We start from the raw sequence: 15,732 nt of genomic DNA, 5'->3' as shown, positions 1-15,732 counted from the left end.
CAAAGTATTCCAAACAAAATATTCATTATCACATTTTGTCTCACACTTGAAGCAAAATAAATTATCCTAGTGTGTCTGTTTATCTTATTTACATTCATGCATTGGTAGATCCTCGTTATAGGACAAACAACTTATCTTAACACTTAATTGTTGATGATTTACTTTACCTTATTCACTCTAGATTTGTCGTCCAGAATGTTCATTAATTAAATTGTTATACAAATTGTGTGGAGCAGAATGTAAATGTAAACTTAAAAGAAAATGAGACATCAAAGTAACGGCTTCAAATATTTATTACATAACAAAGCAAACCATTACATTTAAATAAAGTTAAATAGACAGATTCACAATATTTTAAAGACTCGGTCTCAAGCAAAACGTATCTTCTAACATATACAGCAAAGTCATAATTATATATTTCAGAGATTTACTGTGGATCGATATTTGATCAGGTCTATTCAATTCTTAATGCAATTATGAATATTGTCTAATACCCAAAGGTTACACAGTAGGGTATCATTATGTGACATCAACAATTTTTTTTCTGAAACATTCAATTTAACTTTAAAAACAGTGTTTTTGGAACATTAATTTCGGATTAAAGCCATAATATATTCATTCTATTTTAGCTTTAATTATTTAGAAAATCTACGTCACTTTCGGAATATTTCACATGTTCTACTCAATTGTAAGCAATACAGCTTTTTATAGAAGTTTATGAATACTAGTATTGAATCCAGATGATATTTAGTGTACATTATATAAATCACTTAACCAAACTTTCAAATACATACATGATACTTTTATAGCAACGATACATTTAAATTTTAGCTTTAACTGACAAGCGGTAACAAATACATGTGCCTTGTTATACAATGCAAAAATATAATTAAGCAAAGTTTAGTTAAATGTTTCTTGCATTAAATGAAAATAAATTAAATACTCTAAAAAACGAATCCAAAGTCTGTATTTTCAAACGGATCGTCGTAAACTACAAGGCATTTTGAAATAAAATGAAACAACAACGACAAAATACAAATAATAACGTCTATTATAGGGAATCATGTCTGTCGATCGATGTCCATTTAATCTTCAATGTTGGCACAGAATTTCCCCGGTATTTTCGTGCATTTACCTCAATCTTTATGTAAGGCTGAAAACAACAATAAATATGTTCAAACATATAGAGCTGATACTCACCTCAGCGATATATAATTGTGTCGCATCGTACGGCTGGATTCATTAGCATTTGTTCGTATTATTAAGCGACGTTTTTACAGTTAATTCTAACACGATCCGATTCATTTTCATATTAAACAAAGAAGGCGGGAAACAGTGAATTATTAAACAACATTTCATTGTTCTGACGTCACAATTGTTACGTCATAGCGTCAAGCGGCGTAGCGGCGCGCTGGAAAAGAACCTCGATTAAAAACCGGCAAATATTTAATGCATGCCGACAAGCATTTCCGGATTCTGTATGTGTAGGCGGGATGTTTCTCACAATATGTATGGATTTAGAATGATATATAAGTTTTGAAAATAACTACTCACACGATGCCACACAATTATATAGCTTTAGAACACACGATAGTTGAAAAAGATATACAATAGAAATATATTCAAATGAAAACATATATGCAACACATAATGAATCACGTCGGCGTATGTTGAATATATATATTCCCACAAACACAAATATAAATGGTTAAAATAGTTATACGTGCTTCCCTTTGCCTATCTTTATTTATCCTTACTTCAAATTTATTACAACACACACACACACACACACACACACACTTATCAATCGATGTCATGTAATGGAAAGAAATAGGATTTCTAATTCAAGATGAACTGAAGTAAATTTGAATTCAACTACAATGATAAGGATTCATTCCATCTACGTGTTTTGGCATTAAAGCCCTTTCAGTTTCAAAATAAATGCATCTAATTTAGAGCAATAGAATCCAAATTACAAAGTAGAAGATATGGCACTCATGAAAACTCTGCAAAACCCAAAAGTACTTTTGATAAAATCAATGTAGAGAGATCAGATACAAAAGACGATGAACATCTAGTTTCTGATATGGAGGAGATATCGACTTAGTAAATGAAAAAATAGGTTACACTAGCAGATTGTATTTTAAAGTAGCTTTAAGTGGAGCAGTTAAAGGAGATTACCGATCGAGTATTCCGCCCACCCAAAAAAAAAAAAAAAAAAAAAAAATATGCGGACCAGGTTATCTCTTGAATCAAGGAAAAACAAACTGACTGATTTCTGGTCTTCATCAAAATGCATATCAACGGCTATTTCAGGTAACGCCAAAACCAAGTTTAAACGACTTTTATTTTTTCTTTCATTTTTTGCCCTGCATATTAATATTTCAATATTTCGGGAATAACCGACGTTTAGCCTCGCGTTTTGTTAATAAAGAATTGAATCTAGGTCAGTAATGAAAAAAAAACTAGTTATTTTTTCCTACATTCCTGAACTGGCAAATTTCCTCAGTTCAATTTGAGAAAAGTTTATATTCAAACCCGTTTTATTCCTTTGCAGATCGGCCAGATTCATATATATGACAATGATATGGTCAGAGTAAACCATGTCCAAACGGTGACGAAAATGACTGACTTTGCAGGCAAATAAATGTGGTTTCGGCTAAAACTAAAAAGTGCCAAACTTGATGAAATGCGTACATATGCTAAAATGTGCAAAACATACACCTAACATAAACATCAACCCTACAAGTAATAACACGCATACGATAAAAGTGGGAAAATGAAGTAATTAACTGCTCTTTGTCCGCTTTCAGTTAATATGCCTAATAACGTTTACGTTGCAACGTAAATGATGCTGTAAAATTTAACATTTTTTTTTCAAGTAACGCTTCTTCCATCAACGAATGAATATTCAGTGTCAAAAGTAGCTGATGGTCTATGATATGGGTGTGAGAAAGTAGATCCTACCCGAGTGGTGTTAGTGTGGCTCCCGCGCATGCGTTGAAGTTCAATTTTCTCATCACGTGACTTTAATAATCCACATGTAAAACAACTGAACACATTTATAAATCCGTTTCTATATTTAGCATTCATCCAACAGTAAATGAAGGGGTTATACATGCAGTTTGACATAGCTAGCCAATGTGACACTGTCCACATGATGTTCATTCCAGGAAGATTATAGAATGTTATGTTGATGTCTCCAGCGATATTTATAATGTGTAAGGGAAGCCAACAGATGGAGTAAATTATCACGACAACAATCATCATCTTTATTATCTGAAATAGAAAATATGGTGTATTCATTAAGGTTATAATAAGATAAAAAGACTGCAGCGAACCAAGGAAGAAGTACATTTGTATCTGTATACTATAATGTAAAATCATTTAATTTTTTGGGCATTAAATTTCGTGGTTTTGGTCAAAACGGCAATTTTGTGGGGATATGAATTCGTGGATTTCAAGTTTTGAACATATTAAGATGAATTGGAATTCTAAGTGTTCGTTGGGATTAAATTTCGTGGCTTGTTTCAACCATGAAATCTACGAAAATTAGTCCCCAACGAATATTAATGATTTCACAGTATGTTTTAACAGTCGCCCCTTCTTAAATGCGCTGTAGACAGTGAAAACTAAAAATGTCATAAGCACACTTTCTTTTCATTATCAATAATATTGCATCGTTGAGAACTAGGACAAAACTTAAATGATCTTGCATTCCAGAAAGGAAATTGGCATTTAAACAACTTTCTAGTACATCATGACTGTTCAACATAAAAATACGTCAGAAACAGTCAGCATAGAAGTAGTTGTCATGAATTCGATTGAAGGTCATTCGCAAGTCAGTTCCGTAACAATGATAGAAGCCTTAAAATCAGAAGAAAACTATTGAACCCAAGTATTCGCTTGTTTGTTGTTTGCTGGTGTTTAAATCCAATCGACAAAAAGCAGAGTCATACGGTAACGATCCAAGGTTTTGATGTAGTCCCCAGGTGCCTTTACTTCAGACACGGGTGGACACTTGGATAGGAAATCCTTCCGTAAATCAGCTAGGTAAATTCCTTATATGAAAGCATCTTACACTCTAAGCAATGCTTCGAAGCTACACCGGTTATACTCAATTATGATACAAATGTAGATATGAATAAAGATCGGCAGTACGGTAACATCAGTGTTCAAACTTGTTTCATCGGTTTTTATTCAATATTTTTTTCGAAAGGACAAATTGACCACAATCGTTTTGCAATAGAACTGAAGAAATGTTAACGAAAACTAATTGTGTTTCATAGCAACAAAAATCAGTCTAACAAAAATGCTTTGCCATCATGGAGTATATATTTAACTTCTATGTATAACAGAGATCCACTCAAGTCGTTGGTAGGGTCGTCCGGAAGGGGTGCTGCACTTTACTTCGCTACTTTGATTCATTGATTTGCAAGAGGTCCAAATGTGATTTATACCCGTCTAAACGAACAAAACATCTTATTCTTAATTATTGTCAAGCATCAAAAAATTTAAACCTCTCAGCTACACTTGATTAAACCGAACCTCTCAGCTACACTTGATTAAACCGAACCTCTCAGCTACACTTGATTAAACCGAACCTCAATTTGCAGCCTAAGCTTCCGAAGTATCCTCTTTAAGTTTTAAGTATTATCAATATTATTTTAAAGTGCCTGCCGACTCACTGTCTATAATACCTTATACACGCTGTCAGCATAAAACAACATAAAACAAAAGCAAGGAGTACTTTAGACTGCAAATAGCTATAAGTAATAAAACTGTTTTAAACTGCACAATGCAATATTAAAACTTTAAACTTGATTTATATTTAGTCTATAAAGAATGATATTTAGGTAAGGGCAGAGATCCGGACAAATTGGAAAACGAAGCAACATTTTCCCCATTAATTGACGATGTTATTATTACATTGTCTTCTTAAAATGATGTGTGTATTGGATTACAGTAAATAAGAAATTTGTCTAATTTTGCACGCAATTCGATAAAATAACGCATTTACTATAGGACGTTTCACAACCCCCTGATTTATTTTGGTACTTTTATTAACATCTAATTGAAACAGAAATAATACCGTAGGAAAAAGAAGTGTCGAAAGGAAGTTGAATGTAAGAGTGGTATTTTATTTGTTGGGATTAACGTCATTCCGACACAGTTACTGGGCATATTTCGACTTTCCAGCATTTCGTAGTGGAGGATGACACCAGTTGCCCAACACCCGGGCATTATATCATCATGTTCCATAAGTCACAGAGGCCCTGTAACAGTGGAATGACTGTAAAATATTTTTTGTTATATGAAAACCTAAAAGTTCCGTCTTCAAAACAAAAAAGAAAAATATTGTCCATGTTCTAAAAGGTATGATGGCGTACATTGCTTTGTAATAACGTCCTTTTTCTGCCAATATCTAACACTATTGAAACAGTTTCTCCGTAATAAGTGACATTAATTGCCACTTAAACACTCTGTTGAAATTGATAACTCAGAAACTGATTTGTTTGTCTCTCAAATATCGTTGGAAAATAGATCAAGACCAGCTTAGGGAATTTATCATACTGTCAATATAGACAGTTATAAAACTGCAGGCTTTTGAACAATCAGACAACTGTCTGAACTGAATTATTTAACTTTTATAAATGACACATTCTCTGGTGCATCCAATATATCTTGTTGGTCAATATTTTAAAAACATTTCATCGACAGTCAAGTAGATATATCATCATGGTATGATTTCTAGTTTGGAAGTTAACAGCATTTGATATAAGAAGTTTCATAACACGACAAGATTTGTTTGCTATTTTACGAAGAATGCTTGACATTAATTTGCGATGAAATCATTGTACGTTATCGTGAGTAGGTCATGGCGTCAAACATTAAAAATCACGATAGAAAACAGGCAGCTTTTTAGTCTATGTCGCTTTTAAACCAAATTTAAATACCTTAAACCATTCACATTTTCATCAAGTAGACGATGCCCAATGTTGTGTAATTTACTGTTATTATCATATAATGCTATTTTAGGGTTATAATAATCATTTCTAAATGAGAAAACTAATACAATGCGCAAACGACCAGGCGACAGATATGACATTAAAGGCACATCTGACAGTTTCCTATATGTATATAGGCAAAAATTTCCTACGGACAGAATTTCTTTAAACTTTGTGTACTGACTGAGAACCAAGCTTAAAACGGAAACATGTATAAAAAAATCATAGGTACCGGTGCTTGATCTTGAATTATCTGCCTTTGAAAATTCTAAAAAAAATCCAATTTTCAAGGGCAGATAATTCCAGATTAAGGCGAGGAAACTGTGCATTTCAATTTACATTTTTGTTTTAGTCATCATTTGCATTCATTATACAAAGCTTAAAGAAATTCGGTCCATGGGAAAGACCAGGACTTAGAGGTATCATTTTGTCATGTTCACAGTCGAAGACATTGACATGGGGCAAAATTTTCTTACGGACAGAACTTCTTCTTTAAACTGTGTTTACTGACGGAGAATCAAATCAAAAACAGAAATATAAAATAAAGCAAAACATAGGTATCCAGACTTGGTTATGAATTGTCTGCCCTTGAAAGTAGGAAAATACTGAAAAATCTATTTTCAAGGGCAGATAATTCAAGATCAAGCACGGTACCTATGATGTTTAATACATATTTCCGTTTTAAACTGGATTCTCATTCAGTACACAAAGTTTAAAGAAATTCTGTCCGTATGAAAAGTTTTGCCTATATGCATATAGAAAACTGTCAGACGTGTCTTTAAAATCGTTTTTTTTTTCTCGGTAATATTTTATCCAAATGTGTAAATGAAACGTGTAGACCTTGTGTTTTATAACAAATTCGGCATTGGTGGTCCTAAAATAGTCAGCATTGTTTTTTCCGAATACTGAAGGTATATAAATATAAGGTCTGGTTCACGAACTCAGGATATCTAATCAAAGTAAAAAGAATTATAACAAGAGCTGTCACGATTGGTGACAAATGCCCCCGAAGTACGCCCAAGAATGCCACAGTTGTATGCGCAAAACAAATACATATCATTTTGTGACCTTGACCTAAGAGGCCTGGGTCATAAGAGTGACACACCTTTTCAATATGGTTAACATTTGTGTCAAATTATTTTCAAATCCCTTAATAAATGGCAGAGTTATGGACCAGACAAGAAACATCTTTGACTTCTAAGTGTGACATTGACCTTGGAGCTAGGGGTCTGGGTCTTGTGCAGTACACCTCAACTTATTACAGGGAACATTTATGCCAAGTAATTTCAAAATCCCTTGATGGATGGCAAAGTTATGGACCGGACACGAAACAGACCATGTTAACGTTTGACCTCTAAGTGTGACCTTGACCTTGGAGCTAGGGGTCTGGGTCTTCCGCACGACACGTCGTCTCATTATGAGGAACATTTATGACAAGTTATTTTAAAATATCTTGATGAATGGCAGAGTTATGGACCGGACACGAAACATACCCTGTTAATCTTTGACTCCTATGTGTGACCTTGACCTTCAAGCTAGGGGTCTGGGTCTTCCGCATGACACGTCGTCTTAGTATGGTTAACATTTATGCCAAGTTATTTCATAATCCCTTCATAGATGGCAGAGCTATGGACCGGACACGAAACAGACCATGTTAACCTTTGACCTCTAAGTGTGACCTTCACCTTGGTGCTAGGGATCTGGGTCTTCCGCAAGACACGTCGTCTCAGTATGGTAAAAATTTATGCAAAGTTATTTCAAAATCCCTTGATGGATGGAAGAGTTACAGCCCGGACAAAAATTTACCGGACGCACACACGCACGCACGGACGGACGGATAGTTCGATTTTAATATGCCCACCTTCGGGGGCATAAAAATTAATCTTCTTCACGGGTCTAATAATCAAGCTTTTTTTCAGACGTTTGCCAATTTAATAAAACAGACACAGCAGGTTTTTATATATAATTACAATGACTGAATTAAATCAATGTGTCACGCACAACAATGTATGTCGAATAAACAAGCTATCTTCTACAACACCACATTTATGTAAATTCAATTATTTTTAGATTAACTTCCCAAAAGTCTGGCCCAATGTCTGAGAGAATCCCGCTGACAAAAACTTAATTCGTTTTTCGGTTAAGTTATACACACAATTTATAAGAATCTTGAGACTTCTGGAACAGTGTGACTTTTCATTACCTCTCATGAACAGAGTCCGAGTCTGCCGTACATTTGCTTGGTTACGTTTTATGCTTCAAGAGGATCTTCTTGCAGATTTTATTGATACTGGATTAACTCTAACACTACTGAAATCTGAACCTAATTCTTTAATTTCTATAGATATATAATATCTAATTTAAAATGAAATTTGCAATATGTTAAAGAGCAAAGATATACTTAGGTAATTTTTGTGCAAACAGACAGGTTCTATATACATATATGTTACAGAAAGAAGAACTGAAGAGCTTTAGAGATCCTTTGTGACGAACTTGCAATATTGTGTTCTTTAAGAAAGTATATTAGTATTATTAGTATTTAATCAACAAACAATGTAGAAATTAATACTTTAAAAATGAGAAAATTACTACTAAGTTATTTACTTAGCTAGAGGTCTTTTGTTCACTGTATCTGTATAACAAAGCTCTGCTTAAGCCACTTCTAGAAGTGAGAAGTGTTGCACTTTTCATTACCTCTTATGGTCAGACAAAATCCAACCGAGGCTACAATATCTTTTATAGATTTTAGGGATTATCGTTTCACTTCATTCGGGTCTATATACGTTCACGTCCTTTTGAAAAATGTACTTAAAATATGAGGAAGGGTAGATTTCCCGGAAGCGCAGAGCACAGCATATTGAGTTCGTCCCAAAGACGGATTTAAAGCATTAAAATATGCAAGTAGTGGAAAAGCATTACGTATGCGCTTACAGACGGCACACTTGTTTTTCATCTACAGTGAATTTTTTGTATTAAGTGACAACACTTTGTCAAAACAACTTTTTCTACGCAATTTTATGGGATCATAGATGATTCTTTTAGGACAGTTGAAAAGTACTTGCACTTTATGCAAAGTATAAAATAACAATGGAAATTATGTATAATGGTATATTGTGTCTTGTATTTTTTGTAGCAGACAACACATTATCGAAAATGATTTAAATGTAGACGCCATATACTTTCAGTATGTAAAAATATATATGCATATACATGTATTAACGTTTACCCGAAGTTTACATTTAACGTAATGCAGTGTCTCTCATTCTCTTAACGTTTAATCTTTTGTTTTCTTTCCCAAAAAGGTAACAATTAACAACGTTTTCAATCTACATATGAGAAAAGTCATAATGATGATTTAGGCTTTTGATTTAATTTAATTTTTATCATAACCGCTCACACTTAAAACTGGATGGGCATACATTGAAGCATTTGTATGATAGTTTGAACAAAAGTTTTCAACAACAGAATGTAACAAAAGCTGTCTTTAGTAAAGAAATGAAAGTAAACAATCGCAGAAAAGTACGTTTAACCTAGTAATGTGAAATTTTATCCCTGTGATTTGATTGCAAATGCATTATAACAAAAATATGCACTAATTCTTAGAAAATGCTGAGATTTTAAAAGGGTTTGTGTGTGACTCTTTATGTAGTCATTTTCTGGAATTCAATACATATATCAGTAAATCTACTATCGTTACGTGATTTATACACTGTTTCATGTTAGACATCTCGTCCTTTTCTACGTTTGTTGTTGTTTGATTATGTTTTTCTTCAAAATTAAAAACACTTTTTTGAGGTGAATTTATTCACACAATATATTAAACAGAATTTCATTTTTGTTTAAAAACAGAATATATTACCTTTATTGCAAAAGATATTCAGTTCCAAAATCAATTTTACATGATTTGCTAAAAGAATTGTAACAACTGCCTTACCCTTGCATGATCGTAAGAGGCGACTAATAGGGTCTTAACACTTGGTTTTGCTGTAACTCTGTGAGTCCAGCAGGTGTACAAATTTTGATTCCATACCTCATGTTTTTATTTCGATGTAAGTGAGAATAACCTATACTGTGTTGGTGCGCTGTAAAACCCAAATAAATAAATACAAGATTTGCTATGTTTCTAATTTGGTAAATATGAACGGAGTTTTGATATTTCATCGCAGTATCCCCATTTATCCCCATTTATCATATTTTGCATTGTTTGATCTTTAATAACGTTTGAGCTTCTGTAATTATTCCAGAATCACTAAATAACAATCTGCCAAACAGTTGGCATTCATTGAAGTAGTTTCATATTTTACGACAAAAGTTGTTTTCATAAAGCAATCAAGTATCCCGAAGCTGCTCCTCGGTCGAAATTAATTAACTGTGATAACAGACAACAAGGTTAATTTGCACTGGAAAAAAGCCTGGTCGATTTATTGCACAATAGAAACGTCAAGTGTTTAAGGTGGCTTATTTGGGACATTTCGTTGTATCGCGCTGACGTGCGGGCGATTTATACAGCATATTTCTTTGTGTCGTCTTGACGCCAAACATTTTTTGTCATATGGCTCAGAAAAAATGTTATTTTTTGCTTTAAATAGACCACCATACAACGTTATACTCTTGCAATAGAAGAAAGAAGATTGGTTTGCCAGTAGATTAATCAAATTTTGTGAAGGTCCATTAGAAGCATAAAAGTAACCTAGCTCAATGATGTCAGATATGATACAAAATATATATGAGAGGTTATGAATAGATCTACGCAATATCCTACCTAAAGTTGAATTACGTAAAGAAACAACATCACTACACTCTATTTTCCTAAAATACAACAGAACTAATAACAAATCAAAGTATATATCAAAGGTATCAAACACCTGAACTTATTAAAGGTTCATAATTTAAGGCTCTGTAAGAAATATTTATGAGTTGACAATTGCAATATTCAGATAACAAATCGGACAAAACAAATATTCAAAGAGACATGAGTATATTGAAGTTCTTAGAAGAAAAATTGTATAATATAAAGCACTACTGGATGCACACACCATTAAACATGGTTTAAAACCAAGTAAAATATCCATTAAAATAGGAAAAACTGTTAATTAACCCCATTAATTCTTTGCATCAGTTTATTTAACAGGTTTCACAATATCAATGGGTTACATGTTAAAATCCATTAAAACACCCATTTTTGACCATGAATCATGCCGTTAAAAATTTGGTTCGGTAACTAAAAAAGTTAATGGCTTTGAAAAAATAATGAAATTCTGTATTTTTTTAATTTAACAGGATAATTCATGGCCCTTAACTTTGATTTAATGCCCACGAAATGTTAAGGTTCTGTACAATTTCATTTAAGAGTAAAAATAATGGCCCTTAACAGTAATGTGATGCCCATTAAATCCTAAATTATGTAAAATGTGTGATTCGTATATTTTCAGAAGCACAAAAAATATTTTGATTTTGGCTTGCACTCGACCCATTGAATACTTATAATTCCAGGCCCATATTGTTCTAAAATGGACTTCTATCACAATAAATACATACTACGCACACATCGTCTATTATATATCATGATGTTATATTTAGTTGCATTAAATTTGTGGACGGATAGCTCAGTGGTTTGCACACTGGCCTTCCAATCCTGAGGTCTGGGTTCGATCCCCGGCAGCTACTTGGGAATTTTCAGAAACGCTTTTCAGTGTTTCCCACCCAGCTAGAGGTGTACTGGTCAGGAACCCAGGCAATCCTTGCTTGTATCAGTGCTTTACACTGGGCACGTTAAAGAACCAGGCTGTCTATTCGCAACGAGTTAGGCTAAGTTAGCCGGACAAGCCTGTATCTGATTTCTGATCTCTCTGTCGTGGGGGCTTTGTCTCACTCTGTCCCTCTGGTCAGATCGCTCTGTGTCTGTACTAGTAGAGGATGAATTATGCGCCCTGTGGCTGCATTTGAACTATGTAAAGCGCCTTTGAACGTGAAATTGATCATGAAAAGGGCGCTATATAAATCTGGTATAATAATAATAAAGCTATTTCCCCTTGATGCAGTTACGCCATTTTCTTCAAATGTTTGCCAAATTGTGTTCCTACAAAAAATCGGATTTATTTGAATGAAAGTCGGATGAAAACATATTAATTTATTTGGTAACATCAATCTACATTATTTTGGTAAGGGTAAATACGTATTGATGCATGCCACTTTTTCTGTTTGTTTGTTTTTTCCTATCCAAACAATCAGCATTTGTATAAGAAAGTGGGTGAGGTAAGGAATTTAGATTATGAAATGTGTTCAGACCAGTTTAGATTTTCAAATTTTCCAATCCTTGAGTAGAAACTAAGGTTTATAGAGAAGTGAACAGTACACATGATTGTGAAGATTTACAGTCTGATTTAAATTCATTTGGGGCATGGGCAGATCAATGGCTTCTTCGTTTCAATGAATCAAAGAGTGTGGTACGCTTGACTGGGGGGAGCTACTTGTGATGCAATCCTCAAACATTTGCTCTTAGCTGTTTAAGTGCATGCACCTGAACACAAAGTACAGAAGGAGAGCTAAATTGTGATCGCCCATTGTGTGCTGACATTGCCATCAACAGTTGCTTTTTGAATACACCTGACGCCTAATGTCTGTACCAATAAAAACTTGGTCAGAATGTTTGTCAATATAAAAATGTTTAATAGTTAAAACTACCCACATTGTCACTTGATCTATTAAACCGGTACCTGTAAACCCTTCTCAGTACAACACAATATAATACAATACAATATCCATTTATTTTCTCATTTCATATGAACATATGACAGAATGAGGATACAATATGACAAATGTTTGTACGAGGCTGTTACATGTGTTTACATTACAAAATAATAAGAGAAAAAATAAAAATAAAATATTCTTCTAGCATTTTACAAAAAAAGTACATATGTATAGATACTATTACATGTGTAGTAATACGTAGTTCAAGTCAATACGGCAAATACCAATATGAAGTTGTTTATCTTAAGATGTCTAATTCTGATGGCAAATTTTCATGGCCCTTAATTTGATATACCATTAAAGTGTTACGAACGCATTAAAATTGAATCTGACATATTTAATGAGACCATTAATCAATTTTTAATAATTAACGGCCATTAACAGAGTATTAAAAAATTAATGACCACAGTAGTATTTACTAATTAATGTGGAATTAAGGGGTACTTTTTTAATGGCACATTAATTTCATGCCAATTAAAATTTTTCATGGAGTTTTAAGGAGCCAATTAACTTATTTTAATGGTTTATTTTCAGCAATTTTTCACGGCTATCAAAGTCATTTTAACAAGGTATATTTTACCATACTTATTTCATGGCTTTTTAATATATGGCATTAAAACTATAGTCATGAAAATCCCATTAAATAGTAAGAAGTAATGGGTGAATTTTAATGGTGACCTGTTAAAATTCTTTTAAAAACGTTTACAAAAAGTATGGCCAATTTCATGAACCTTTTAATGGCATGTGCATGCAGTAGTGTCTATTACTGAGCTTATCACTTTTAATAATAAATAATAATATGCAAGGTAATGTATTTTCTGAATTGTTTGTAATAAAACGACAGTACTTATAGAACGAAGCAAGAAGGTAGGACCGTATTGTTCTGAGACACACTGCATTTTTAGTGTTCAGCATTTTAATGCAGATCACTACGCATTTCTGATTTGCGATGACGGGACAGTTGCGGACTACATCTAATTCTCTAACACCTCTTTTTTGACGGACTTGTTTGATATTTGACCCCTACCCTGGTTTGTCGTGCTTTGAATGTTATTTTATTTGATGATACTCAAAGATTTTTCCAGAACATATATCTTCCATTGGTTTTGAGTTATATATATTTGCATGAGCACATTTTGTGTTTTACAATGTGTTCCTGTGGTTATTGTTAAGTCTTTAAGAGATTCACCTGGTTAGGAGTAATTTTATTTAAACTGTCTTGTAATACAGGAACAAAGGAAGGGGTCAGAGAGAGGTTTGGCACTAGCAAAATAGTATAAACAGCCCAGTAATGTCTTTGCCAATGACTGTTCCGATTACATTTACTTTGAAATATATGCACCAGTTTACCACTACTCGGATGGTCATATTGATGTCGGTCGGATGGGTGGTTACATTATTCAATAGTGCATTACCATTTTTCGGCTGGCATGTATACAATGAGAACAACACGGATTGTGTGAGCGACACCTTGTGGCCGCCAGGGTACAAAATCATGGTGAACTGGGAGCTTATTTGTGCAATGATCTTCAACTTTGTATTGTACACAATTGTGATGAAAATAGCGTTACGGAAGGCTCGGGACCGCAATCAGATCACCGATGCAACACTCCCCATTAATTTAACTACATTAAGTTGAATCCCCTTATATGGACCAGGATGTAAAATTTATGGTTAGTGACAATAAACCATTGCCAAATATACGCTTTAACGAAACAACTTCTCAATTCTGATGATAAGAGACATATTTCACAAAAGTAGTGCCATTTCTGCACCACTAAAGATTGTCAATATGAACCATGAAGATATTGGATAAAGAGAAATATTTTGTTCTTTTATGCTTTTTTTCACATGCATCTGAATAGGATATGCTCAGAGGCGTAAATATTCAGTATTACTGTGTGTAATTATCTGGCGCCAAGGACATCATCAGACAGACCAAACGAAATCATGTTTATTCCAATCAAGTGCACTTATTCGCAAAACAGATACAGAACAGTCAACTTTTATCACACTGGTGTGCCATTTCTTGAAAAATCTAATATCCAACATATAGACAATTATTTTCTATGCTTATCATTGTTCAGTACAATATGACAATACATTTGGACGAGTGCCCATTGATAAAACATATGAGCCGTGCCATGAGAAAACCAACATAGTGGGTATGCGACCAGCATGGATCCAGACCAGCCTGCGCATCCGCGCAGTCTGGTCAGGCTCCATGCTGTTCGCTTTTAAAGCCTATTGGAATTGGAGAAACTGTTAGCGAACAGCATGGAGCCTGACCAGACTGCGCGGATGCGCAGGCTGGTCTGGATCCATGCTGGTCGCAAACCCACTATGTTGGTTTTCCCATGGCGCGGCTCATATATGACGAGCCGGAAGGCAAGTCCAATAAGTTTTTCAGATTGATACGAGCCCAAATATATAATATATTGTTCCGTACAATGTTATTTAATCTTTTTATTCGATGACTATAATTCTTCGTAAAGAAATAAAAATCAGTACAGACGTCTACTATCGGTCAATGGCTTTCATCGTAAAATAGAATATAATTATTGTAGCCTCATTCATTTTGGGGAATCACATGATCAAAACAATTTCTAAACCAAAGTGATATTTTGTAAAACATGAATAAATTTCCTACCATGATATGCTACGGAATTTAAACACAGCATAACATAGGCTAACAAAAGTTGTGTTTATAATGACGATAATTTTCTGGTTATTACGAACACATACGAAATTATGAAGTCGCAGTTCCTTGAAGTGTACAAAATAATCAGAAGGTGATAGTGATTGAAATCTATGTAGTTTTAAAAGATATTTATGCTGACATAAGATATATATCTTAGATGTGATTCCCCACAGTGCTCTATGAAAATATTTGAACAGTAACATGGTATAATTGAAAGAGAACACCAGTTTTATCTTAATTTGATTAACTATAAACTACCTCAACATCAGTAAA

The 15,732-nt window shown here is 33.8% G+C and overlaps 1 protein-coding gene across 2 annotated transcripts in view; it reads right to left on the bottom strand.

Annotated features, from left to right (window-relative positions):
- Window positions 1-275: 275 nt before the first annotated feature.
- LOC123565066 (RYamide receptor-like) overlaps window positions 276-15,732 on the bottom strand; it is a 96,197-nt gene continuing 80,740 nt past the window's right edge. For both annotated transcript variants that reach the window (XM_045359075.2, XM_053537629.1), the window contains 2 exons: window positions 2,968-3,279; window positions 276-1,153 (listed from right to left, as the gene is read on the bottom strand). In XM_045359075.2, coding sequence (XP_045215010.1) covers window positions 1,052-1,153; window positions 2,968-3,279 — 414 coding nt within the window. In that variant the 3' untranslated portion in view covers window positions 276-1,051. The remainder of the gene's footprint in view (window positions 1,154-2,967; window positions 3,280-15,732) is intronic.

Source organism: Mercenaria mercenaria, chromosome 2 (genome assembly GCF_021730395.1).
Source record: "Mercenaria mercenaria strain notata chromosome 2, MADL_Memer_1, whole genome shotgun sequence".
NCBI classification, from domain to species: Eukaryota; Metazoa; Mollusca; class Bivalvia; order Venerida; family Veneridae; genus Mercenaria; species Mercenaria mercenaria.
The sequence above is the reverse complement of the archived record's forward strand: the minus strand, read 5'-3'. Positions and strand labels throughout refer to the sequence as shown.